Source organism: Silurus meridionalis, chromosome 17, assembly GCF_014805685.1.
Source record: "Silurus meridionalis isolate SWU-2019-XX chromosome 17, ASM1480568v1, whole genome shotgun sequence".
Classification (NCBI taxonomy): Eukaryota; Metazoa; Chordata; class Actinopteri; order Siluriformes; family Siluridae; genus Silurus; species Silurus meridionalis.
In genome coordinates, this window is record NC_060900.1 from 7,182,371 (window position 1) to 7,210,106 (window position 27,736).

The following is a 27,736-nucleotide window of genomic DNA, read 5'->3' on the forward strand; positions in this document are numbered from 1 at the left end:
CATATACCTCAATTGTATAATGTTAATTTAGGCCACTATCAGAATTTTCAACATTAACATTTCTATTTGTTGTTTTAAGGAAGCAATCTCTTTCTACCTTCTCCCCACTTTATGAATTTGCATTGCTCTTCAAATATTCAGAACTTTGTAGTGAATTTATTTGTGTAACTTCTCTGTTTCATGTAAATTAGGCAAGCTATTGTTTGCATTTTCTTGCCCTGCATACCTACACGTTTGCTCGATAAAAAAAAAATTGAGAATTATATATGTGTTTTATACTTACTAAGCTTTAGATTTATTTGATATTACACAGAAAGAGTACAAGTATAATGGTGCAAAACTACAACCAACTACCCTCTGCTATGCTTTACAGACTTGTCGATTAGCATCTGTCTCCCAGTCATGTTGGGTCACATTAAACTTTGTGTATCAGCCAATACAACGAGAAAAACATTTTTAAATACGCACTGCATTCATGTATATAAATAACGGCAATTTAACGATGTAAAAGTTCCACTTACAAATATTCACAATCTTGTCAAAATCATTCCAAGTTCTTTGTTCAATCTTTCAGTATGCGGTTGCATACTAAGGCCAGATATTCCTTTGGAAGACCAGGTTTGAGAGCAAAGTCATAAAAGTTCGATGCTCAAGTTTGTACAATGTCCAGTGCACTCTTGCAAACATGATAGTTTAAATAAAAATAATAAATAAGTCCCAACGAACACATATGTTACTGACGTTTTTTAAACGTATAAATCTAGGACAGTTTAAAGACAGTGGTCATGCCCAGCAAGCTCACTTCAGGTGCGGATTAACTTTGCGTTGTTAAACTTTGAATTCAGATTACGTCATAGTAACGAACAGAGTGTATGATGCTTATGGAGTGTTTTGGACGCACTAAACACTACCAAGTGCTTGCACAAAAAGCATAATAAATATCACAAACATTCAAATATTTGACAACTGGCACACTATTGAGATACAGCCATAAAACAATTATACATGGTAGTTTGTTATGATTGTTCCATTGTAATGTTTTACAAGGCTTTGCACACATTTCTCTAAGAAATACTGCAGAATCTTTATTGGCTCTCCATGACTTTATCTTTAAAATACAGGCCATAAAACGTGTCCTACAAGCGCTCTGAATTTACAAATCCCAAGTGAAGTCCGGACTCCCACCCAGGAGCAGGGAGCTTTGGAATGCATGTCTGCCCAGTAGTGGAGCATTTCCTCAGGTTTAGTATGATGGACAGACACCATGGCCTGGTAACAGCAGCGTGCGTACGGTACAGGTGGTCCTCCAGAAAAGAGCGGGCTGTGGGTGGGAGCGACGCCAGCGGTGTGGGCACACAAACCTACAAACACATCTTCAGGAGGCAGGGGCTTTGGCAACGGTGTTGCAGCAGCTGCCAGAGAGAGCTTAAGGACAGCAGGGCGGGAAAGTACGTACGCGGTTCCGCTGCAGTAATCAGGAAAGACGGCACCTGGGAAAGCATCTTTAGAAAAAAAGTGCTTGCTGGTTGGATTATGATCCGGTGCAACCCTCAAGTGAACCCGACCGAGGTAAATTTCTTCAAGCTCCTGCTCTGGTGCCCCCCAGTTCACGTTGATGTATTGGAGCAATGCACTAGGGTTGAACATCACATCATCGTCCACCTTGGCTAAAAAGCGAGCTTCAGGGCAAAAGCGCCGGGCCCAAGCTAACATAGACAAGGTCTTTAAGGTCAGATTAGCATAGGAATCCAGAAAGCGACCCTGCACCAGATCTGCGTGTTCCCGTGCCTCATCGGTCAGCTGCTTGGTCAGAACAGGATCCGATACCTGCCCCACCATGAACAAAGTCATGATCCGATACCCTCGAACTTGCACTTCACCACCCCAGGTATCACGGATCGCTTGACGAGCTTTCTGGTTAGCAGGAGCCGAGGTCACCATTGTAATGAGGAAGGGCTTTGCGCGCTGGCAAACAAGCGGACTCGGCATGAGGAGGTATTCTTCTGGACGTGTAGGGGGCACGCTCTGTGGAAGAATTCCTCCTTGGGAACCCCCGACTCCGTTCATTTTCAGAGAAGTGACCCATAACTCAATGTAGTCAATGAAGAGAGCTGCAAAAAGGCAGGCAAAGACCAGAAAGCTGAGGAGTTGGGCCAGGCCGAAGTGTTTCACCAAACGGATTTTACAAACCCACAGGCCGCGGATCACCATTCCTGCAGTCGCGCGTTCAGCCACAAATCATCTGAAATGTTTCTCTTTTGATTTTCTCAGTACTCACTCGGGTTTCTAAAGTTGGTCAGAAAGGTTCCTGGCGTCGAAGGTTACAACCAAAAATATTCTGAAAGCATTTGCACAGGCAAATTAGTGCAGCAGCGTATCTTCAACAACGAAAGCCCGCCTGGAAGAAACCAAACAATTTGGTGAACTAAAAACCAGATATACAAACATACATCTACAACATTGTTTCCTACATCCTGTTTCCATATACAATAGAGCTAACAATGATCTGGACAGACAAGTGCTGTTTCTTCATTCTGTGTATACAATTTCAATGTCAAATAAACAATAGAGACGTACAGAAATTACACTCAAGACTATTGAGGCTCATTTGAAATGAAAGTAAACTACTCACTCAAGTCTGATTTGAAATGAAAGTTAACTAATCATAGTGAATACAGCAACTTATATAATGTCGCAACTGGTCTTTTGAGGAAACGCTGCAGTTGAAGCGCGTGAGCTGCAATCAACCGGAAATTCTGGCTAAATTAATGAGCTACTGCATTCTTACATTAACGAATTTTTTTTTTTACGTTCTTATTTGTTTAATTTTTTTTAATAAGTGTGCATTTTAGCTGTATTAGCTCAACCAGCACGCACCAAACACAACAAACACGCATTTGCGCATCTTTATATTTGATCTATCTCATCATTCAAGGTCGATTGCAAGCCAACAACAACAAATGCAAACATTTCTACGTTTTTATTTTTTTTTAGTAAGATCAGATTAAGGAGACACACCTTTTCTTTGTAATACATCCAACACACGCAACATCCGTCCCGTTATTTGGACTGAAACTTATCTTCTCGTCTCCAGCGTGCAGTTCCATAAAATCGCCTATAAAATAAAACCAGACTCACGATGTAGGGGAATCTCAGTGTCCAGGACTAAAAACTGATTATCCATCTCAAATGCATTCTGATTTCTCGAAGACACGAGAAACGTATCGAACCCATCCAATAATAGCAAAAAGATGGTGTGCAAGCGGTTACAGAATTTTTTGTGTTAAAACTGGGTGGTCTGCAAATTGTTTGTGTAGGTTTTTGCGCCATCTAGCTGTGAAGAGTTGAAGTGCTGCAAATAAAACACACGCCTTTTATTGCGAGTTGTGACGTAGGAGTGCACTTTTATCATCAACATCTAAATTTGTGGACCAGTGTGCAATTATAAACAAGATTGTTTTGTTTTTTTCTTTCATGCGTATCCTGTGTGATTTTGTGTTCCAGACTCTAAAACCTCAACATAACATTAGGATGTTATCGATTCTGGAAAAAAGAGGTCTAGGATATTTTATACACACACACACACACACACACACACATGGGGTGGTCATTTCGGTTCCTGTTATTATCCCATTATCTTTTGTTAAGATTCGTCCAGTGACCTTTTCCTGAAGTTACATCAATGCAGGCTTGTGTTAAGAGTGGACACATTATATGTCCTTTATTTATTTCTTTTCTTTACACATGCACATTATTTACTTTTCAGTGCTGCAACAACAATCATCATCATCATTGTGTAAAAAGCCATCAGTCTTTTTTTTCTTTTTTCTTTCTCTTTTTGGTGGCGAAAAAGGTGTTAAACTGAACAAGCCTCATGCATCAATCAGCCTTAGCTAAGCTAAGCTAAACATCAGTAAGTCAGAAATTATTGGTTAATTCACCCAATTAATTTGTAAAATTATTCGTAAACATTATTCTTTCGCTTGTATGCTGTGTTATGTTGTTATGTTACGCAATCCATCAGTGATTTTTTACAAATTTGCATAGACAAGTATGTTATGAACAATTAAACAACGCTTGTTTATGACTAGGTTTAGGCTATGTCTTTTTTACTATTCACATGAACTCTTCCTTTCTATTTTTCTTTTTGAACTAAAAAAAGCCTCATGCATCGATCAGCTGAGCCGAATATCCGTGAGTCAGAAAATCCTGGTTCATTCACCCACTCCATTTGTGAAATTATTCATTAACATAGAATTAGCTTCCATTGTTATGCTGTTATGCTGAGGATACACCGTTGTATGTTTCAGCAATGCCATATGAGAGTCATCAGCTTGATAGTGATTATATATATGTAAAGGACAATAAAAAGTAAATGCTTGTTAACTTCCTTTTGCTAACTTCTAAAAAGACAGAAGTACTTTGAATGGGACCACATGCAGTTAGAAGTAAGCTTTTTGGTTGCATAATATCTCTGGATGGTCTTTCTGTCTCATGATGTGCAGCAGTAAATGACCTTGGTATGTTTATTGAATAGTTTTTCCTTTGAGGCTCTGGTGAATAACTACCAGGATAGGCTTGCTTTCTTCATCTCAGAAATATTGCTAAAAAAAAGATCTTATATGATGTTGTTACATGATGCAGAAAAACTAGTTCATACCTTTGTTACATCTCGATTGGACTACTGTAATGCCTTACTGTCTGGATGTTCTAGTAAGTGCATAAATAAGCTCCAATTAATCCAGAATGCAGCAGCAGGAGTTTTTACCAGAACATATAAACACATCACTCCTATCTTATACAATATACATTAACTCCCAATTAAAACTCCCATTGATTTTAAAACACTGCTATGAGCATATAAAACACTGACTGGTTCTGCTACAGTATTTGAGCAAACTTTTCTTCCATTAGGATCCACTATGCCTACTTCAATCAGAAGATGCAGGCTTATATACAGTTATGGAACAGCCTTCCAATTAGTGTTTGTGATTCAGACACAGTGTTCTCAGTGTTCAAGTTCAAGCCTAGGTTGAAAATATATTTATTTAACCAGGTCTTTTGTCAATAGGTGTATCTTAAATGAACAGATCTAAAGGGATCATATATAGAGAGAGTGTTTGGGCGAACTAAGATATTTGGATGCTGTCGTCCCCCCACTCTCACACGTTATCTCAGTTTTGTGGTGTGGCGGATTGTCTTTTATTCCAGAGATCCATCAAGTGTCTGTGTTACCTTCTGGCTCTTCCTTTTAGTTATGCTGCCATAATTATTGTAGCTGGAGTCCCTTTTTGCCCCTGATCACACTGTACAGTGTCTTAAATTTTATGTAACAATAAGGATATTTAATAATCGATGTCTCTATCTCTTTCACTCTATCTAACCCCCTCTCTGTGTGTTAAACATGCACATGAGGTACTAGGTTCCTGATGGAGTTCTCTTTAATTGGAAACCACTCTGTCAAGCTAGGGATGGTTCCACCTGAAAAACCTCAAGGATTTTTCTTTCAGCTGTGAGCACTGGCTTGATCATTAGAAATAAACTTATAGACAATAACATATAAATATTAAGCTTTATGCTCTGTAAAGCTGCTTTGAGACAATGCCCATTGTTAAAAGTGCAATACAAACTGTATTGAATTTTAATAATTTGCATTATTCTTAAACAACAATTACCAGGCTTTTGAGTTCGGCTATGAACAACGATTATCACTACATGATGTTTTACCAATGTACCTAGTTTAAAAAAAAAAAGGTTATTGTTTCCACCTCAAATGACAGTTTTGCAGTAATTAACTTTCAGTTTCAACATAATTTTTACAATGTAAGATGTCTTAAATCATTCATATTCCTACACTGAGCTTATGGGTCCTGTACAGATAGAAAAATTTCCCAAAGTAGTCCATTCATAGTATTCCCGGCCTCCTTGACTTCTTGTAGAACCTGTAAGAATTAATAGACTAGGTCATTTGTTTCGTTCATGTTTAAATTGTTCTGTAAGAGGCATGTACAATGTGCAATTAAAAAAATATTTAGTTGTAATTAAATAATATAATGATTTAATAAATGTATTCAAATAACTGTGAAATTTGTTTTTACAATTTTATTTTTTACTTATTAATACTGCAAGTAAAATATGGGGTGCAACAAGGATCAGTTGTAGGACCTCTGCTTTTTACAATACACTTGCTTCCCTTGGGAAATATCAGTAAAAGGCATGGGTTTAGTTTCAATTGTAATGCTGATGATATCCAGCTATATATATCTCTTCAAAATCAGATGAAACATCTCAGTTGGCTATGTTATAGAAATAAAAGATTGAATGATGCATAACTTTATATTATTTAAATCTTATAAGACAAGGATATTGTTTATTGGTCTAAAAAAACACTACACAGAAGCTTGCATTTAGAAGTCTGTTCTGTAACTACTAGTTCAACAGTGAAACACCTAGTTGTTATTTTAGCTAGCAACTTGTCTTTAGAAAATGGATATCACAAAAACAGCCTTCTTTCACCTTCTTTCTTTCACCACAGAAATGTTGCTAAGCTAAGAAACATGTTATCTAAATCTGATGCAGATAAGCTTCAGTAGCTCATGCATTCATGACCTCCAGACTGGACTACAGTAAATCATTACTAGGTGGTTGTCCTGCATCATTAATGAACAAGCTACAGTTAGTTGAGAATGCAGCAAAGTTTTTACAAAGTCAAGAAAAAAAGCTGTAAAGCTGCTATGAGAAATGTCTATTGTGAAAAGCGTGATAGAAATGAACATGAAAACTTGAAATTTGAATATTACCAGTATATTCTATAGTGCCAAAATTATTATTATTATTATTATTATTATTATTATTATTATTATTATTATTATTATTGTTTATTATTATTGATCATTTCTTCATATGAAACCAGATGTTTATTTTGATGGGTTTTATTTGTAGTGAAGACCAGTGAGGTTTCCAGCTGATTCTGATAATAATATTAATTAAAATAAAATGGTGAAATTGAAATGACTCTCAGAGCAGCTTGTGGGAATGAAGTTCACGTACTCATATACTCATATAGTGAGACGACAGCCACTGGAAGCATCACAAGCACCTCGAGTGCTTTCGTGAGTGTAGTGGATGAAACTGCTGAAACCACTATTTAATGTTTACAGACACCAGTCCATGTCCCCATTTAATCCAATTTTATTTATATGACTGGATTCCGATCGGAAATCATAGAACTCTCTGGCTATGGGCTGCAGAGCCTCAGTGGTCCATAGGCCACAATTCGAGAACTGCTGACTTCACAGATTGTTTCAAGAAGGAAACACCAAAACAGGGACGTGCAAAGATATTGTAAGGGGCAATGGTCCAAACTTAAAAAAAAAGGTTGGCACAAAGGGGGTGGGTGCTTGTTCATACAAATTATCCAGTTGTTTCAGATATACAATTAAGAGAGAAAACAACACACTATGTAATAATTTATTGTAGATGTTTTAATAGAACATCACAATTACACATTGTTTATAATAACTGAAACTGTTTACTGTTTTAAATTTTTACGTTTACAGCAAAACTCTTTTTTATTTGGGACATAGTACCAAATAAAAAGCTGAGGTTAAAAATTATACGCCATTACACATTATTTCTAAGAACATGGATATTTTTTACCTCAGCCATTGAGGGAAGAGAGACAGTGGCTCTAGCAACACACTTGCATGAAGAAAGAAATAGTGAGATTTCTTTGACATTTTTTAATAAAATTACAGCATTAGGAATTAATTCATAGCATGAATACGGTCAAACGCAATGTATTTAATTCTTGCTAATAATTCTATTATTGTCATTTTTACAAGAGCCCTCAACTAGTTTTAGATACCAAATATAGTTTATGATTTGATTACATTCATTAGAAAGACAAAAATAAAATCCAAGTACACTGTTAGAATGGGTCACTATCGTTAGATTAGTCTTTCAGCAGCTGAACCATATGTACCACTGACTCTTATGTACCACTGACTTTAGTACCACTCACATTACATCACTTCATTACCGTAAACTGTTTACATGCTGTTTTTGCACATCTTTTCGGGATTGCTGCTATTTGCTCTTTTGCACAACATTTTGTTTACATTTTTGCTACTGTTCACTTCGTCTCGTTACAACAGGTTTACTGGCGGAGGTATTTTGTGTTTTGTGTATTGCCTTGCACTGTCTTATGTTGTCTTGTGTTGTCTTGCACTGTCTTGTGTTGTCTTGTGTTGTCTTGCACTGTCTTGTGTTGTCTTGTGTTGTCTTGCACTGTCTTGTGTTGTCTTGCACTGTCTTGTGTTGTCTTGCACTGTCTTGTGTTGTCTCTGCACTGTTTGCACCAGGTTGCACACATGCACTTTGTGTGGCGGGGACACTTACTAGACCTTAGCCCTGTGTTTTCTGTTTCTGTGATTGTTGTTTTATGTAGCATCAGGGTTCTGGAGGAACGTTGTTTCATTTCACTGTGTACTGCGTCAGCTATATATGGTTGAAATGACAATAAAAGCCTCTTGACTTGACTTGACTTATGATGAATTTTTGAAAGTTGAAACATTATTATTATTATTAATATTTTTTATATCACGTTCAAGTACTATACTTCTTGATTATCATTTCATATTTCACCAGATGCACACTTATTTCTTAACTTCCATATAACCTCTCCAATTTACTAAACCAATGTTTGAGATCTGTTTGAATATTTTGGCCTTGCAGTGTGACATGTTCCAAGCTTCAAGAGATTATTGTCATATGTACAGGAAACAGTCTCTTACACCACACATACAATAAAATTCTTACTCTGTGAATCCTCCAAGCAGCCTATGACTTATTAAGGACACAAGGGCAAAAAAAAGACACAAGAAAATGTACAAAGTTATGATATAAGAAACAGAAGTGTGTGCATGTATAAAGTGTGCAGTGTGCACTCTCACATGGTATAAAAGGAATATTAAGTGGTGCAGATGTTATGAAGGTATTGCCATTATGAAGAGTCTGTGTGGTGAGATGGGGGTAGTAGACACCTCTCATGGTCAGAGGATCTACAAAATAATGTCTATAATGTCTGCACACACACAATGCAAATACCACACTTGACTAAAGACTACTTTTGTAATCACCTCACACACACACACAAACACACACTTTAAAATAGGAAAACCAACATGGACACAATCTACCTTTTCAACACTTAATTGCCAATGCATTTCTACTATGTTTAAGAGCACACTTTCTCCATGCACACACTTCCGTTTCTGCATTTGCACTATCACAACTTTAATTTTTAATCAACTTTACTAAATCTCTGTTCTGGCACCGAGGTGGTGGAATGAACTTCCCCTGGATGTCCATACAGCAGAGTCCCTGACTATCTTCAAGCGACGATTGAAGACCTGAAACACTTAAATTAGCACTTTCCAAGTTTGCCGTGTAGAATTCAAGAGTTATATTTATATTAAGTTTGTAATCTTGTGTACCAGTGTAGATTTATTCATTGCTAGAGACTCAAAGCACTTTTGTATGTCGTTCTGGATACAGGCGTCTGCTAAATGCAGCAAATGTACATGTAATTTAAATTGTGTCCTTTTTTCCTGTAATTGTTATAGACTGCATAGGAATTCAATGAGGTAAAATGACAATGTATGTATGGTGTAACAGATTGTTTCCTATACATATGACGATGATCTTTTGAATCTTGAATCTTCTAAGCATGAAGATTTACACACGGAGGCAAAAAGATTCAAACTCATACATTTATTAATTAGTGCAGAGATGTTGTTGGACCAGTTGGTAGAGATGGTCAGACTGACTACCAGTTTGAGTTGCTTGGTCTGTTTTTCGTAGCTGATCAGGTAAATGTAAAAGTGAATTTCACACGTTTAATGGTTTTGTTGCATGTAACATTTAATGAGAGCACCACGGGATAGAGCACTAGCTCGGCCTTTTCCGTGCAGTGCAGTGCACATGAAGGCGGACACGTGGTCGGAAATCCACCAATAAGCGCACGCTCGAGGAGGCGGTCGCGATGACGTCAGCAACGCCCGACCGTCGTGGCTGGTGCGCGCGAGCGGGAGAAGGAGGAAAAAAAAAAAGAGAAGGGGGGCAGAGCGAGCGCGCGCGCGACACGGAGGAAGAGGAAAAAAAACTCCCAGCAGGCCGGAACGGGGTCACGAACTCTGACCTTTCACAGGAGAAAAACAATAACAAATCCTAAGTATTAACAGTAAAGACCGTACAAACGACTTCTACCAGCGGCAGAGGTAAGTCGGATTCTTGTTTTTTTTACTCCCACGCCCGCGGACTGTGTTTAAAATAGGCTAAATTAAAACCGCGTTTCTCTCGATTCTCCGATCGGGGAAGGAGCCCCGGCTCAGAGGCTTCACGGCGGGCCGTGCCGTGCTGTCACAAACGCGCATTTATTATCCTCCGACCGATAAACGACCGCTTTTACAGCGCTCGAGCGCGACTAGAGCTGGAAATTCCTAACCGGGGGGGAGAAAAAAATGCGCGCGACAAAGAGGACCGAAAATTAGCTTGTTAGCTAGTCAGCTAACTCTATTGCTTCTCTTGCTCTGCTGCTGAAAGTGACTCTTTATCTTTTTTTTTTTCTTCCTACCTGTATTTCGGCAAACTCAGATTTCTGCAATTCTATTGGTTATGACATGCTATCTACCGATTGGACGGTCTGGTAGCCAATCCGAGCGTGGATGTTAGGATTTGCGTGACCAATCCTTTCGCAGGGGGCGGGATTTGTCGCAATATGGGTGGGGGAATATAGGCGACCCTTTTACCTTTGCCATCTCGGTATTCTGGGTGTTTCATTTTGGCCTGATATGAATATACACATATAAAGGATACACACATCTGTATGTAATTCGACGCACACTGCATAAAGCATCTGCTGTCTATCAAAAACATACGGTTCAAATTGATTTCAAGAAAATGCATGTATTTCTTAAGTGTCCTTAATATTGGCATTCTGCCAGATTCTCCATTTTGTGCCCCCCTGAAAGTAGTTTAAAGATTTCTGCAGCTTCTTTGCTGTGATCTTGTAGACCGAGTCAAAATACAATCAAACAACACCTAGTGAAAACAATTAATGCGAGTACAAGTGTTACTTGAACCATATGAGATGCTCTGCAACATCATTTCAGGTTCAGTAACTCAGAAAAGATGCAGCATTTAAGAGCAGGAGCATCACCTCATCAGGACAGATGAATAATGTTCATTATTTATATATATATATATATATATATATATATATATATATATATATATATAAAATACATCGCTTTTTATTATTTTGTTCACCCTGCAGAAGTGTTACAACGACATCAGAGTGTGCTGTATTTTTAACGAATAAAGTGTTCTCCTGAGACAATGTGATTTCTCCTCTAAAAAGAAAAAAAAACACTGACCTGTGCCTTCAACATAATGTACTGCAGCCTTACTGTAATACACCGTGCCTTTCAGTGAGAATCACATATCCATTACAGCAGAGGTGTAAAAAGTACCTGAAAATCATACCTTAATAAAGCATCGATACCTTACTGCAAAATAAACTCCATTACAAGTTACAAGTCACCAATTTCAACATGACTTGAGTAAAAATATTCGAGTATCTGAATTAAACAGTACTTGAATATTTGACTCATATTGAACATAGGCTCAAAGATGCACTAGTCCTCAACACCAAGACACGTTAGTGAAAAGCCAAAAACAGTTGTGAGGTTTTATTTACTGCACTGTATTAACCAACATCAACATGCCAGAATAAAACAAACAGGTAGAAAAATGATAAAGTAGTAAAGCAATCTTTGAAAATGGTATCACCAATTAACAAATAAAATGACAGTATTTTTTAAGAAAAACCAAATATTCAGAGCCGACTGCAAGCTGTAATTGGAAATGTTCATCGTCAGTTAAAATATCGTGGAGTTAAAAACTACATATGTTGAATAATAAATGTAGTTGAGCAGAGAATAAAAGGTGCTTATATCTTTGATATTCAGTAAAATTTGAATTAATTAATTACATTAACAATGTACATTTACTTAAATACTTTACAGCACAGTGAAATTCTTTTTCTACACACATCCCAGAGATTTTTGAAGGCTGGAATCAGAGCCAGAGCAGGATCAGGCATGAAGCAGTTTGGCAATGTTGGGGTTTGAACCCCTGACCTTCTGATCAGTAATCAGAACCTTAACCATAGAGCTACCACTCCTCCTTTGACAACTATGCACTCTACCTTAAATAATGTCCTGTATCTTACAGTAACAGGATATCGATGTGAAATAAATCAGTGTGACCTGGAGGTCATGGTGCCCTTGACAGCAGTACACTGCCTGTAAATGTGCAAAATGATACTAAACTGGGACACGGGGCAGAGCAGGAGAACAGAATGTGGTGTGTCAGACTGCTACAGTAGTATCCCATAGCTGTATATCGAAATCAAGCATTAACTGCATGGATGAATTAATAATGATCGGTATGTAAGCGTTCTGTTTATTCTTTTGCCTAGCCTTTGGCTTCATGTCTGCAACATTGCCACTTTTTAGTATTAATAATAATTTTATATTAATAGATAAACTACAATGGTTTACTTTAACCAAACAAATATATAATTGTACAGAAATGAAACTATTTTTAATTGAAAAAAATCATCTCTTAGCATGAATTACAGCTTTACACATTCTTGCCATCTAGATAGTTAGTTTTTCCAAATATTCAGGTGGAATCATTTTTCCATGTCTCTTCGAAATCCTTAAAAAGGTGCTCTTCACTAATCGGATATTGCTTTTCGACCCCGTGCAAAAAGAAACCCTGACCCTGTTCAATATGATTTAGATTTGAATACTGGGCAGGCAGTGATGGATAACACTCCAGTCGACTGTTTGTTATATGGTGATGTTGGTTCCAGTAAACCACAGTCCAGATTAATGTAGCCATGTTGCTTCAGTATTTATTTCACCCAGTATAAGTCTCCAATCCTCCCTGCTCCAAAACTACTTCAAATATTAAGCTTCCACCTCCATGTTTGACTGTGGGTGTGAGTCAGTCTGCTAACATCTTTTCTCCTGTACTTCTTCTTACATAAGTTCTTCTGTTAGAGCCAGAAATGTCAAATTTGGACTACTTTTTTACACGTATTCACTAATTCCTGTGCCTTTTACCTAGTTTGTTGTATATAAACAATAGGAACATGCATGTGCCTCACAAATGATTAAAGACTGTGTGCTTTTGACAGTGTATTAATAATAGTTAATAGTTATTGTATAAAGTGTGCATACTGACTCATACTCATGTCAGATGCTTCGTTAAGTGTTTGTGAGCATAGCTGTATAATTTCAGTGTGCTGTTTTTTTACATTGTGGTCTGTTGTGTTGTTCCTGGGCTGCTCAGGTCCAGCTGGTTATAACAGATGCAGCAGTGGCATTGCTCAAGTAAGACACTGCTAATGACCTCATATCAGCATGACAACCAACCTGGCTATGCTGGCTCAGCAGATAGTGACCACTGAGCAGGTAGCCAAGGTGAGTGACCTTTCTGTAAATCTGAGGGCAATATGGAGTGAGACACAAGCCTCTGTTCACACTGTAGAATTTTGTCCCTTCTTATTTCTTGAAATGGATTTATCCAATTTTTGATGATTATATGTTATGATTGAGTTGAAAACATTTTCGAAAGAAGAAACAAGTTGACCTTTTCCTCATGCTCTAGAAGAATTTTCCCACTCCAGGTGAATGTATAACAAATACAATACAACAATTGTATTAGTTTCATTAGAAAGTTTCATCAGTCCCACCCATTTTAGGAGAAAGTTTAATCCATCCCAGGTGTGGTTTGATCAAGTGTGTTTGCTCAAGCAAGAAGTTACATGAATCCTTCTCAGTCCTGCAAAAATGATCTCATCATCATCCCACAGAAAGTTTGACCATCCCTTTTCCTTCAGCAGAAAGTCTGACCTGTCCTGTTTATTCAGGCAGAATGTTTGTCTAATCCCAACCCCCTTCAGCAGAAAGTGTGTTTTTAATGAATGACATTTGAGAAATTCCCTCAAAAAGTGATCCATCTAACCTGTTACTGAACCTGGACTTTCTCACCACATGCTCCCACTTGGATAAGAGTGTTCCTGTAACTTTTCAGTAGGATCCCAGTCCTAATGTAAGACTCTGTTATATGCTATGCACAAAGATTCAGGTAAACATTTCCATTTGCTATAGATATTTATATATATATATATATATATATATATATATATATATATATATATATATATATATATAGATATGTATATTTATAATGGTAGGAGAGATGTTAGTGTTTAAGAGCAGATGGGCCTGTTGGATTAACTAGACACATGATCTGCTTTGCTCACTTATTTTCTCTTTCAGACATTTGTCTCTGAGAAATGATGCTTGTTTCCGGGTAAAAGTTAGAAAGGAAGCTAACATAAACAAGCCACACACCAGAAGCTAATGATACCATGTCTGGCATCTGACTATTTAGCTTTTAATATATGATTTCATAAATTTGAAAAACACACACACATATATGTATAATATATAATATAATATATATATATATCTATATAATAAAAATTCTTCTACTTTATGTGACAGTCACTAGTGTGTATTTACTCGTCTCTTTGTGGCTCTTTGTATTGCACGACCCGTCTCCATGGCAACACGGCACTTGACCCGCAAAGGATGAGTTTAACGAGAGGACATCTTGCCCCCATTCTGTTATTTGCTCCATGTGTGTGATATGCACGTTATGATTTTAAATGTCTAAGTGTGTCCGTGCGCTTTTCAGACGCAGGCATCTCCTACAGACAGCCCGGTGATGAGTGCTTCTCCACAGCACATTCAGATCATCTCCACTGACTCCTCTGTCACCACGCCACAGAGAATACAGGTACATGACTTTTATAACCCGCACATGTGTCACATTTATAGGTAAGATTATGAAATAAATTAATCGTATTTCAGTTATGGGTGGAACGAAGGTGATAATGTCAGAGAAATAGTAGTAAAGTGCTGAAATAGGGTAAAGAAGTGTTTTTAGGTCAATGAAATGGCACGTTTTTGAATATTCTGCATCTTAGCTACTGTAATTTATTTTATGTGTAAGATTGGAGGACATCTGTTGTTCAGTGAATCCAACTTTCCTTTATTGTGGCCAATTGCATGCATTTATGTAAATTGTTTACCTGAAGGGAGACCAGTGGTCTTTTATTTCATTGCTTTTCTGAATAATGAAGTAACAGCAAGATTTAGAAAAAAAGCATATGATGCAAACTGAATTGCAAATACACCCATGCCTCCTCTGTTCAGAAGAGGTGTAGAGGTGTGACTAGGGACGGAAAAAAGTCACAGGAACGTGCTTCAAATGCGAAGCTATAAAGCCTGCGGCGAAAGTAAAGGTCACGATCATTAACAAGGGAATGTACAGGCGAACGTGTCGCAGTCAAAGCGACACCATTTACTGCATTCATTCTATTCGTCTTTGGAAACATACTTTACCCTGAATAAATCACAAATATTTTAATGATTCATTTGTTTTTATAGTTGGGATTAGAACTAGCTGTCATTTGCTAGAAGGTACAATCAAGAATATTGCAAATACTAAAGTGATGACACAAGGCATCTTTTGGAAACAAACTATAATGGCTTCCAATTGTCTTATGAATAGTCATAAACTAATCACATCGGTTTAAGCATGAAAATGTAACCATTATCATTTACAGCATCATTTGGCGGATGGATTTAGCCAGAGCGACTTGCATTCATTTTGTTTATTTTACCAAGTAGTGTTCAAGGTCTTTTTTTTTTTTATATTAGTGGTGCTAGGATTTGAACTTGTGACCTTTCCAGTTAGAAGTCCAGTGTCTTCACCACTAGGCTGTCACTACTATTACAATTTTATGTAGCTAGGCCTTCACAAACTTAACTTGAATCTAGGGCCTTTCACTGTAGAGTTAGTTTTCGCTGAATGTTTAGAGAAAATTTATGAATGAAGACGTATTTATATATGCGTTTTTTTATTTCTTTTCTCATAAATGACATTGTGGGCCAAATCAAAAGTCACCATGGGCCAACTTTGGCTCATGGACCCTACATAGGGCATCTCTGGTTTAGAGAATGTAACTGAGGTACAACCTCCTTTGCAAACAAGAGCTTATTAATACATTGCCGCACTGGAATTTAGCTCTCAATCAAAACATTATTGGTCTGTTCAGTAACTGTTGAGTTACAGTGAGTAAGTGTGTGAAGACAGCAATGATAGTTTATTATTTATTATCGTGAAGACTGCAATGATCGTTTATTATCTAAATGCAAAGCATTTTAATAATCTATAATGCTTATTTGTTCTTTACAAATATTGCTTTTTATATCGATGCCTAGATGTTTTATATATTATTACATGTTACAAGTAAATGCAGATGAAATCATTAAATAGCTGTGATTTCTCAGTTTAGTTTTCCCGTGATGGAGCTCTGTTTTACATTATAGCACTAAATGCAATAGCACCGAGGAGTTCTTTATACTAATTTCATTCTTCTGATCCACATACTCAGATTGTGACGGATCAGCAGACGGGGCAGAAGATCCAGATTGTGACAGCTGTGGATCCGGCCAGCATGCCCAAACAGCAGTTTATCCTGGCTTCTCATGATGGAACTCCAACGGGCAAAGTCATCCTGGCATCCCCCAACAGCCCCAGCACTAAACAGCTCATCTTCACTACGACTGACAGCCTGGTACCTGGTCGAATACAGGTACATACATGTAAATATGTACAGCGGAGAGTGTATAAAATACATGTTTTTTAAGCATTTATATCAAACAAACAAAGATGTTTGTTAGTTGTCTATGTGAGACAGCAGTGGAATGTAGCAGTGTGTGTGATACTGTTACATATGTATTGTGAGCACCACTATCTTTCTGTCATGACCGTGCTCATACAGTAATCCATTACACAAATATCTGGTCCAAGGTTGTCTGATTATAATAACTAGTTTAAACGAGCCTATACTGTAACTTTTCCTTTGTGTGCTGGTGCAGTTCGTCACAGATGCAGTCTCGGTGGAGAGGATTCTGGGTAAAGGAGGGGAGGTGGGCCGACCGCAGCCTGTAGAGTACTGCGTTGTGTGTGGAGACAAAGCCTCAGGTAAAAACGCATACAAATGTACATGAACAACTTGCTTGCTCTTGCAAGTTTGCTAACTCGCCATGTACAATGTCTGTGTGTGTGTGTGTGTGTGTGTGTGTGTGTGTGTGTGTGTGTGTGTGTGTGTGTGTGTTTAGGGAGGCACTATGGAGCTGTAAGCTGTGAGGGTTGCAAGGGTTTCTTCAAGCGAAGTGTCAGGAAAAGTCTGACCTACAGTTGCCGCAGCAACCAAGACTGCGTAGTCAACAAGCACCACCGCAACCGCTGTCAGTTCTGCCGCCTCAGAAAGTGCCTTGAGATGGGCATGAAGATGGAGTGTGGGTGGATGTTTTTTCTTTACGCATTCATACTTTCATTTGATTTTTCTTTCCCCATTCACTATAACCTTCACTGAAACCATTCACTTTATTGCGATAAAGCTAGGCATATATGGATATAAAAAAATAACTCTTCACTTCTTTTTTGGAAAGGTTGTTGGAAACATTCTTTTGAGATGCGGTGAATGGGAGGTTCAACCACATCCCAAAAGGTGTTCTGTTGAATTCAGATTCGGTGACTGGGAAGTTTGAGCATTATTATACTTTAAGTAACCATTAGAAGATGGGTAAATTGTGACCATAAAAGGATGCACAGAAAAATTGATAGAGAGGGGGAGGGGTGGCAGGAAGAGAAAACCATTAGATATTCCGTGTTCATATTGTTATTTAATAGTTAATTACACTGCAGTGTGATCAGAAACCAACCAGTGGCAAAATGAAAGCAATTATTTTTTTGATGGATAAAAATTCCATGTCTTCCTCTCGAGTTAATGAGCTCCTAACGCTAGTGCCAAAACCCGGCTTAATTTTTTTTTCTCCATTGGCTAGTTTCACTTTTCAGTGCTTTTATTTTCACATTTACACACACTTCTTGGGATGTTTTATCCTCTCTGCTAATCACTGTGGGAGAGAACACTCTAGTAAAACCACACACAGGTGTGTGATCCTAACCACTCATTTCCTTCGTCTCCCCCTTCCATTCCAAATTCACACCTTCGCTGCAACAATCACATATTGTTTCCCATTTCTAATGGTTGATGAACGTTACCTGAAGGCCCATATTTTTTGCATTTGTGCGTGTGTGTGTATTCATGTGTGTGAGATCATGTTAACCTGGCTTTGTGTTTGTGTGGCATTGTAGCTGTGCAGAGTGAGAGGAAGCCATTAGACCTGCCCAGAGAAAAACCTGCTAATTGTGCTGCCTCAACTGAGAAGATCTACATCCGAAAAGATTTGCGGAGTCCCCTAATAGCAACCCCAACTTTCATCACAGACAAAGACGGCACACGGTACCACACACTGACTTCTAAACCCTAAAATACCCCCTTTTTTTTGCATAATACTGTCTCTAAATCCCAAATATAAACCATATATTATGATCCTTTATGTATTACCACTGGTACCACAGTGCCAAGAATTTTGAGACTTATCTTATATTTTATTTTTTTTATTTCTCCTATCTCCTAAGTTTTCCACAGGGTCTTAAAAAGCCTAAAAAAGTCTAAAATGTAAAAATTTTTTTTTTTCTGTTCTAGGTCTTTAATCATTTTAAACAGGTTTTAATTTTCTTATGTTCATGTAACGCTAGCCATAATGCTCATTAAAATGCTCCCGCAGCACTTGTTTTTTTGTTTGTTTCCTTCCGCGGTGGTGGTGTTCTTTCTTTTTGCTAGTCCAACTATAATTCTCTGTATCACAACTCTCTTGGATTTTACCATTGACGTAAAAAACTATTTTATTTTTCAACTATGGGGAAGTGCAAGTTTAGGGTCTTTTAAAAATTCTTGAATTTGACTTGGTGAAACCTGCAGAAACCCTGTATCCTGACTGTTTAAATTGTATATATTTTCTATAGCTCTGGATTATTGGATCCTGGGATGCTGGTGAACATCCAGCAGCCCGTCATTCAAGCCGATGGCACATTACTCTTAGCAACAGACACCAAGGTAATATCTTTTTGGATACCATTTTTTAACAAATGAGCATTTTTATGTACCTGTCATCATGGAAACCAATGTATTGTTTAGCCAGGTCTAATTAAGATAAAGTCTGATCTTGGGTTCATTTACATAATGTGTGAATTAATAATCCTGATTTGATTTGACCTTTAGGCAGAGACCGCTCATGGGGATTTGGGTACATTGGCCAACGTGGTTACATCATTAGCCAGTCTTGGCGATTCACTCAGTAATGGGGACGGGGACATTTCAGTCAGCCAGCAGGAGGAGTCTGCCAGTGAAATCACACGGTACTGACTTTTGTGTGTGTGTGTGTGTGAGGGAGAGAATGGGAGAGAGTGGGAGAGAGAAAGAGAGAGAAAGGGAGAGAGAAAAAGAGAGACAAAGAAAGACAGAAGAAGAGAGAGAAGGCATCTGTGTTTAAAAAAAAAAACAGAAATCCTACTAAGAAAATGTGGGTTAAAGCAGTGGTTCCCAACTGCTTTTATTTTTTTTACCCCATTTTACCACTGAAAATCTTTTAAAAATCACACACACACACACACACACACACGCACACACACCCTAATTCACACTAGCAGACACATAACCGAAGAACAAACAAGAGCAAATTCAAATCTATTAACATGAATATTGTTTAATCAGAGATTGAATGTATTATTGCATTTTTTTCCCAATAGTTAAAACACAACGATAACTATTGCATAATGACTATTTGCGTACTTTAAGTTATGCATGTTTTTTTCCAAGCGTATTTGTATATTCCTGATTGAATTAAGCCCTTGTTTAATTGTTAATGTGAACTCTGGGCCTGCATATCTAGGGCTATAGATTGGATATTAGGCATGATTTTCATGACAGCCAGAGGAAAGTCATTGTGCACTTCCAGCTTGTTGCGTGCCTTCATTTTGCCCAGAGATGGTTGCCCGTAGGCATTTGGCGACATCCGAAAATCATGATTTCATCTCCTCCTGTAGCTGTTCCATGTGATGTGTGAACTCTTTGCTCAAGGATTTAGGTAAATTTCCCCCAGTCTGTTTGAGAAGTGATGGAAATGATTGTAGGTTACGTTTTATCAGTTAATTTTTTCCTGAAGTCGACTTTCTGCACAAATGCATTAATAATTTACTTGCATTATTGCACATTTGCATCTGCTCTCTTTATACAGTGAAACAAAAGAGAGCCTTTTCCGTCAAACGGGCATTTAAACCTTTATTTTCCCCTGTCATTGAAGCAGCTCCATCTGTGCAGCATGAATTATAAATTATTATAGAGAATGTGATGCTTGGTGAAGTATGTGTCAATTGCGTGGAAAATATCCTCTCCTCGTATTGTTGTAGGCAAATTCGTTAACAAAAGTAAGTCCTGCTTTATTTCGGTGTCTTCAGTGTACTGCACGTATGCAACGAGGACTGCTTTATCTGCCACAGTAGAGGTTTCGTCAAGTTGGATAGAAAATAGGTACATCTTTAATTTTTCAACCAACGTGTTTTTAACATCATTTGCGTTCTGTCGATTCTTTCTTTTATTGTATTATTGGAGAGAGGTTCCATTTTTAGTTTTTAAGCCATCTGTGCCCCACACAATATTTTTACACATGCTGGTTTGACCAGGGTTTCCTCAATGTTGTGTGTATTTTTGGATTGGGCAATTAGGAGAACACACTCGAAGGATGCAACCGACATCTGCCTTTTTTTTATTTCCAGCTCTAGTCAAAGCATCTCTTATATTATAGGATGACATTTTTTTTCCTTAGGTGTCGATGGGTGTTTTGGTGCTCTACAACCTTCTTAGTTTGCAGGGCTTCATGCTTTTATTCATTAGTCTCCCACCACAGATTACACACTCAATCCTCATCTTGTCTATTGATTCATTAAAACCGAATTCAAGATAACTGTCCAAATAAGTATTTTTCTTTTTACCGCATTAATTTATATCTTCTCTCTGGCGTTTTGCCATATTTTCTCTTTGCTGCACCTTTTTTTTTAATTGCGACTGTATGGTCGTAAAAAAAAAAAAAAAAAACGAGTGCCCTAGGCGACCCATCAAAAATCTTTAGCGACCCCTAGTGGGGGTTGGGAACCAGTGGGTTAAAGGATGTGTGTGTGTGTGTGTGTGTGTGTGTGTGTGTGTGTGTGTGTGTGTGTGTGTGTGTGTGTGTGTGTGTGTGTGTGTGTGTGTGTGTGAGAGAGAGAAGGAGAGTTTATTGTTAAAGCATACATTATGTTAATGTTTGCACTGAAATAAGTGTGTATGTGTGCACACAGTGCCTTTGACACTCTGGCCAAAGCGTTAAATCCTAATGATGAGGGAGAGGGGCAGAGCCTCTCGGAGGCGGAGTGTGTGGGCGGAGCAACCATACAGGTCATCAGCAGAGATCAGGTCACACCTCTTATAGAAGTGGAGGGTCCTCTGCTCACGGACACCCACGTCAACTTTAAGGTACGTCTCTACACACAAGTGAAACGTCACTGCCGTGTGTTATGTGTTTATTACACCGGATTGTTAATAGGTTCATAACAGATGAATACTACAGAAGGGAATGTAGAGGCACACCCAAATTACCTGTCCACAGGTTAGCAGTAATGTTCGACAGTTAGGAGGGTATTGGCACCGAATTTAGATGACTTGTACAGACAGGAATTATCGATCACAAGACTTCACCTGTCTTAAAGTCCTCCACCTTTTCTATATCTCTCTTCTATTTTCCGCTTACGAGACGGCGCCTTAATCTCTCTGATGGCAACCTCTTATTGGTGCAGCAATTCTCAATAACACACCAATGAATGGAAACGGCACCTGCAATTACAGAAAGCCAAGAAGGAATAAAGAAAGAAAAACAAAAAATTAATAGCACACAGGATGAGTTACTTTATCCTTATGGTCCTGCAGCAACAGCACTGCCCCAGCCTCAACTTGCACATCAACCTTGGGCTGAAACAACAAGAACCAAACTGACATTATTCGAGTGTTGTAGCATTGTGATTTCTTGCATATTGTCTTGCATATTTCATCCATATAAAGCTAATTTGAAATAAAAAAAGGCACCAAGTGGTGTCCAAGCAACACTATCCATAAAATAACAGTAAAACATAATGAAGAAAAAAAACCTAGTGGTTTAATGGGGGGAAAAATCTAACCATGTAAAATAAGCATAAATTTAAAAAAAAAAGCATGCAAGTGTAAACCTGCCTAACTATTTCAGAAAGGAAGAGTATACGAATCTCTATCTTTGTGTCCTTTCCTCTATAGCTCACAATGCCCAGTCCGATGCCTGAGTATCTGAATGTCCATTATATTTGCGAGTCTGCGTCTCGTCTGCTGTTTCTCTCCATGCACTGGGCGCGCTCCATCCCAGCCTTCCTAGCACTTGGGTGAGAGACACTTGTGCGTTTTTGCATTGTTCAGACTTGGTATTAAAATCCATATGAAGTGTTTTGATTGCAGTGGTTAGTACAGGGCACGTTTTAATATATATTTCATTGTGGAGTGTGGTTTGAGTGTTTTTGTGAAGTGTATTTGAGTGTGGTGTGGACATTAGTGCTCATTCAGCCAAAAGGGTGTTAGTAAAGTCAGGTGCTAATGTAGGGTGAGGAGACCTGGCATTCAGTCAGCATTCCAATTCATCCCAGAGGTGTTCAATACGGTTGAGTTCAGAGATCTATCATAGGCCACTTAAGATCTTTGACTAAATCCTATGTAAACCATTGTGCACAGAAACATTTTCATGCTGGAACTGTTTAGTTCTCCTAATTAAGTGAGAGAAATATTTAATGCTACCGCTTCCAAAAACATCCTATACAATCGTGTGCCTCCAACTGGGCGGCAATAACGTGGGGAAGAACCACATATGACTGGCCAATAATTGTGCCTATATCATCTACATATTTGCATTTGTGTGTTGCAGGCAGGAGTGTAACACGTCTCTGGTGCGGGCGTGTTGGAACGAGCTGTTCACACTCGGTCTGGCACAGTGTGCTCAGGTCATGAGTCTCTCCACTATCCTGGCTGCCATTGTCAACCATCTGCAGGGCAGCATACAGGAGGGTATGTCACCTTTATACTGCCACAAAGAGGAGTAGCAGCGTGTGGTTTAAAATGTAAAAACATTTGTTACAGTTTAGTCATTTTTTTACATTTGAAAGTCCTTATTGTTCCAGTAATTAATCTTAGCTTTATTACTTAAAGACAAGCTCTCTGGTGAACGAGTGAAGTTGGTGATGGAGCACATTTGGAAGCTGCAGGAGTTTTGTAACAGCATGGCCAAGCTCGAGACGGACGGCTATGAGTACGCCTACCTGAAAGCCATCGTCCTTTTCAGTCCAGGTGAACACACTTTCTCAACACTCATCCTACGCAGTCCAGGGAATTATAAATTTTTGATCTTGCTAATTGTTCAGAAAGAATTCAACTATGACAGTAAGCAGCAAAATGGCATAACATTATGACATTATAACAATATGACCGGTGATTAACACTGATTATCTCTTTATCATTGCACCTGCTGTTGGGTGGGATATTATTAGGCAGCAAGTTAACATTTTGTCCTCAAAGTTGATGTGTTGGAAGCAGGAAAAATAGGAAAGCGTAAGGATTTGAAAGTTTAACAAGGGCCAATTGTGATGTCTAGACGACTGGGTCAGAGCATCTCCAAAACTGCAGCTCTTGTGGGCTGTTGGGGTCTGCAGTGGTCAGTATCTATCAAAAGTGGTCCAAGGAAGGACCAGTGGTGAAAACGGCAACAGGGTCGTAGGCGGCCGAGGCTCATTGATGCACATGGGAAGAGAACGCTGCTCGTGTGGTCCGATACAACAGACAAGCTCCTGTAGCTCAAACTGCTGAGAAGTTAATGCTGTTAATGAATGATGATCTATGTATTTGTGTGTGTGTGTGTGTGTGTGTGTGTGTGTGTGTGTGTGTGTGTGTGTGTGTGTGTGTGTGTGTGTATGTACACAATATATCTGGAAAGTATTCAGTGTTTCACCTTTTCCACAGTTTATGTTACAGCCTTATCCCAAAATTGATTAAATTCATTATTTTCCTTAAAATTCTACAAACAATACCTAATAATGACAACATAAAAGAAGTTTGTTTGTAATTTTTTAAAATGTATTAAATCACATGAACATAAGTATTCACAGCCTTTGCTCAGTACTTTGTTGCAGTACCTTTGGCACTAATTATAGTCTCAAGTCTTTTTGTTTGATGCTACAAGCTTGGCACACCTATTTTGGGGCTTTGGGTTTCTCCCATTTTTTTTTTTTTTTTTTTTGTAGAACCTCTCAAGCTCCATAAGGTTTGATGGGGAGTGTCGATGCACAGCTAGTTTCAGATCTCTCCAGAGATGTTCAATCGTATTCTGTCTGGGCCACTCAAGGACATTCCCAGAGTTGTCCAGTAGCCACTCCTTTGTTATCCTGGCTGTGTGCTTAGGGGTGTTGTCCTGTTGAAAGATGAACCATCACCCCAGTTTGATGTCCAGAGTTCCTGCCGCTAAAAAACATAATGGCCAAGTGATGAGCCATGCCTGGTTTTCTTGATGCTTGGCATTCAGGCCAAAGAGTTCAATCTTTGTTTCTCATGGTCTGTGAATCCTTCAGGTGCCTTTGGCAAACTTCAGAAGGCAAACCATACAGGCATGATTGGTGGAGTGCTTCAGATATTGTTGTTCTTCTGGAACATTCTCCTCCCTCCACAGAGAAACTCTGGAGCTCTTTCAGAGTGACCATCGGGTTCTTGGTTACCTCCCGGATTAAGGCTCTTCTCCCCTGATATTTGAGTGTCATGGCAACGGCTGTAATTCTTAAGTATATGTGTTTTTAAATACATATGTATGTGTATATATATATATATATATATATATATATATATATATATATATATATATATATAAGAAATGGACTCACAAGCTTTACCTTTTTCTATCATGAAGTTAATTAAACTAATACAAATGCTTGTCACGTAAGCAAGAAAAACACAAAGTTTAATCTCCTTCTTCAATTTATAAGACCATCCAGGCTTGAACAGCAGCAGTCAGATCGAGAAGTTCCAGGAGAAAGCGCAAATGGAGCTGCAGGATTATGTCCAGAAGACTTATCCAGATGACACTTACAGGTCTGTACATTGATCTTCATCTCGCTCACCTCACAGCTCCTCATCTCTTTCCTGTTTTAATTGCTTCTTCTAATTGAAATGGCAGACTGGCGCGAACTCTGATGCGTCTGCCAGCACTGCGTCTGATGAGCTCAAGCATAACGGAAGAACTCTTCTTCACGGGGCTTATCGGAAACGTTCCCATCGACAGCATTATCCCGTACATCCTCAAAATGGAAACCGCTGACTACAACAGCCAAATCAGCGGCCCTACGGCGTGACTCCAGAGCAGCCTGTTTTGAGCTACAGGTGCAGACTGAAATTCTATCTCCCGTCATCACTTGCCTTCATTGCAGAGCAATGCAAAAAGTTAGGACCATCCGTTTCTTTCATTTTTTTCCTCACGTCAAGCATTTCATTTTCCTAACAAAGAGCCGTAAGAGTGATACCGTTTGACTGAATGTTACTTAATGTGGTTTGCATTTTAGTTCTCAAAGAGTGATGCACCATGGGACTTTTCAAACTTAATATTGAGCTGTTGAGCTAATCAGCTTCATTTAAGCACTTGTTTTCCAGTCAGAAACTTAATGGCTAAGGGAAAAAAATACGCACCATATGCACGCCTTTTGTTTTATGTAAGATGTGTATTAAGGGTTTGACTCCTTCTTAACAAGCTGTTTTAAAGGACCTCATCGTGAATTCTTATGCAAAACAGTTGCTCTGTCTGTGGGCCAGGGTTCCTGGGTGAATTTTTTTTTTTTTTTTTATATTTGCTTTCAATATTCCTACATTTATATAAAGAAGGCCGTTATAAACTGGCACTTTTACTTCGAGGATTCGTTTCCTAGATGTGTATTAAGCCTATCACTGCATTAAATTGCAATGTAAGTGGTAATCCCTTAATGAATTTTTTTTTTACATTAAAGTCGAAGTTTGGGCTTAAGCTAGGTCATTCATATACCTGGTTTATACCTGGAGCTCACACACATATATATATATATATATATATATATATATATATATATATATATATATATATATATATATATATATATATATATATGTATGTGTGAGCTCTGAATCTATAATTGCTATGACCTTGAAAAACAAAACAATAAAACACCTCTGCTGTTCAGACAATCAGCATATAAATGGATGAAGATGCATTCATCCTAGACATCAGTTTTCATCAGTTACTGCTATATTTCTCCTGTCCTTCTGCCTGTTCAGTTGTTTCTATATGAATGATTCCTCATTATATATTATATATATATCAGTTTCATTCGTTTTCATTATAGTCCATGCAATTTTTATATTAAGTTCACTTTTTAGAATTCTGACTGGTGACTGCTGTTAACAACATAACAAGCTCCATTGTACCAGCAGGTAAGAAGGTTTCACACAGTTTAGTATACCATTATGTTTTTAATTTATTGGTTATGAACAAGCCGTTTGTGGCCCAGCAAGTTTTTCTGCCATATGAAAATCATGACAACTGTCTTCTGTGAAAAGTACTCAAAGTACAAAAAAAATCATGCACTTATGAATATTATATGAAAGTGAAAAATACATCTATTGACCCCTTTTCAGGGTGAACTTTAAACAGAACGAGATGAATTTAATACATACCAGAAATGTATATGTACTGTATAAACGCCTACCTAAATATTTGGGTTGAAAAACCCTCTCCAGACTGTTTTTAAATTGCCGTTGTGATATCATGTTCAACTAGATTTATACTACATGTAATTTCATTAAAAATGAACGCATGTCTATTTGAAGACGTTTATTTTTTTTTATTTTCTCTGGCAACGAGAATTCTTTTTGTTTTTGTATATAATGCATGGAATAGTACCAAGATGGCGTGTATATATATATATGTTGTGGTTTTAGAAATACATATTTATCTGCCAGAGACTAAAAACAAGCAAGTAATATTCTTTTTTGTTTGTTTGTTTGTTTGGTTTTTTTTAAACACATTTATATACATTTCAAAGAAACGAATGACCTCAGTGTCCTGTCACAAAAAAAAAAAAAAAAAACTTTTTCAAAAAATATACAGGTCTAAACTCTTTGGACTGGTTCTTTTTAATTAGAAAATAACTAAAGTTGAATAACTAATGGGTGTCAAATCATTTGTGAAGATTTGCAGCGTTTTTATATGTTATATGTTTTCTTCAAAAACGCAGTAATTTTATATAGTTCCTGTCAAAAAACTAGGTGTTTGGACACACCTAATCTTTTATCATTTTTAAGAGACGCATGCATGTTCTATTTGTTCATATGCAACAAATAGGTAGTTAATGGTATAAAGATTTTAATTTAAACTAATAAATATATAAATGCACTATATTACATTTTATTTTCATTAAAAAAAATCCTCCCTTAGCTTCAATAACAGCTTTACATGCTCTTGGCATCGGGACAGTTAGTTTCTCCAAACATTTAGCT

At 37.9% G+C, this 27,736-nt stretch overlaps 2 protein-coding genes across 3 annotated transcripts; one reads left to right on the forward strand and one right to left on the reverse strand.

The window, feature by feature from the left end:
- Positions 1–267: 267 nt before the first annotated feature.
- On the reverse strand, positions 268–3,331 carry b3galt4 (UDP-Gal:betaGlcNAc beta 1,3-galactosyltransferase, polypeptide 4). 2 transcript variants are annotated; one of them, XM_046872264.1, is made up of 2 exons: positions 3,019–3,331; positions 268–2,398 (listed from the first exon to the last, which is right to left on the reverse strand). In XM_046872264.1, the coding sequence occupies exon 2, from the start codon at positions 2,209–2,211 to the stop codon at positions 1,111–1,113; it is 1,101 nt and encodes a 366-aa protein (XP_046728220.1). In that variant the 5' UTR covers positions 2,212–2,398; positions 3,019–3,331; the 3' UTR covers positions 268–1,110. The 2 variants fall into 2 exon arrangements, with proteins under 2 accessions (XP_046728220.1, XP_046728221.1); XM_046872265.1 differs by lacking the exon at positions 3,019–3,331 and adding an exon at positions 2,633–2,739.
- Positions 3,332–9,793: 6,462 nt separating this feature from the next.
- Positions 9,794–27,220, forward strand: nr2c2 (nuclear receptor subfamily 2, group C, member 2). Its single transcript, XM_046871896.1, has 15 exons — positions 9,794–10,280; positions 13,426–13,556; positions 14,839–14,940; positions 16,604–16,804; positions 17,091–17,196; positions 17,334–17,513; positions 18,376–18,523; positions 19,090–19,180; positions 19,346–19,482; positions 21,460–21,634; positions 22,445–22,566; positions 23,100–23,239; positions 23,381–23,518; positions 25,201–25,306; positions 25,392–27,220. Exons 2-15 carry the CDS (start codon positions 13,497–13,499, stop codon positions 25,564–25,566), a joined length of 1,881 nt encoding a protein of 626 aa, XP_046727852.1. The 5' UTR covers positions 9,794–10,280; positions 13,426–13,496; the 3' UTR covers positions 25,567–27,220.
- Positions 27,221–27,736: the final 516 nt, after the last annotated feature.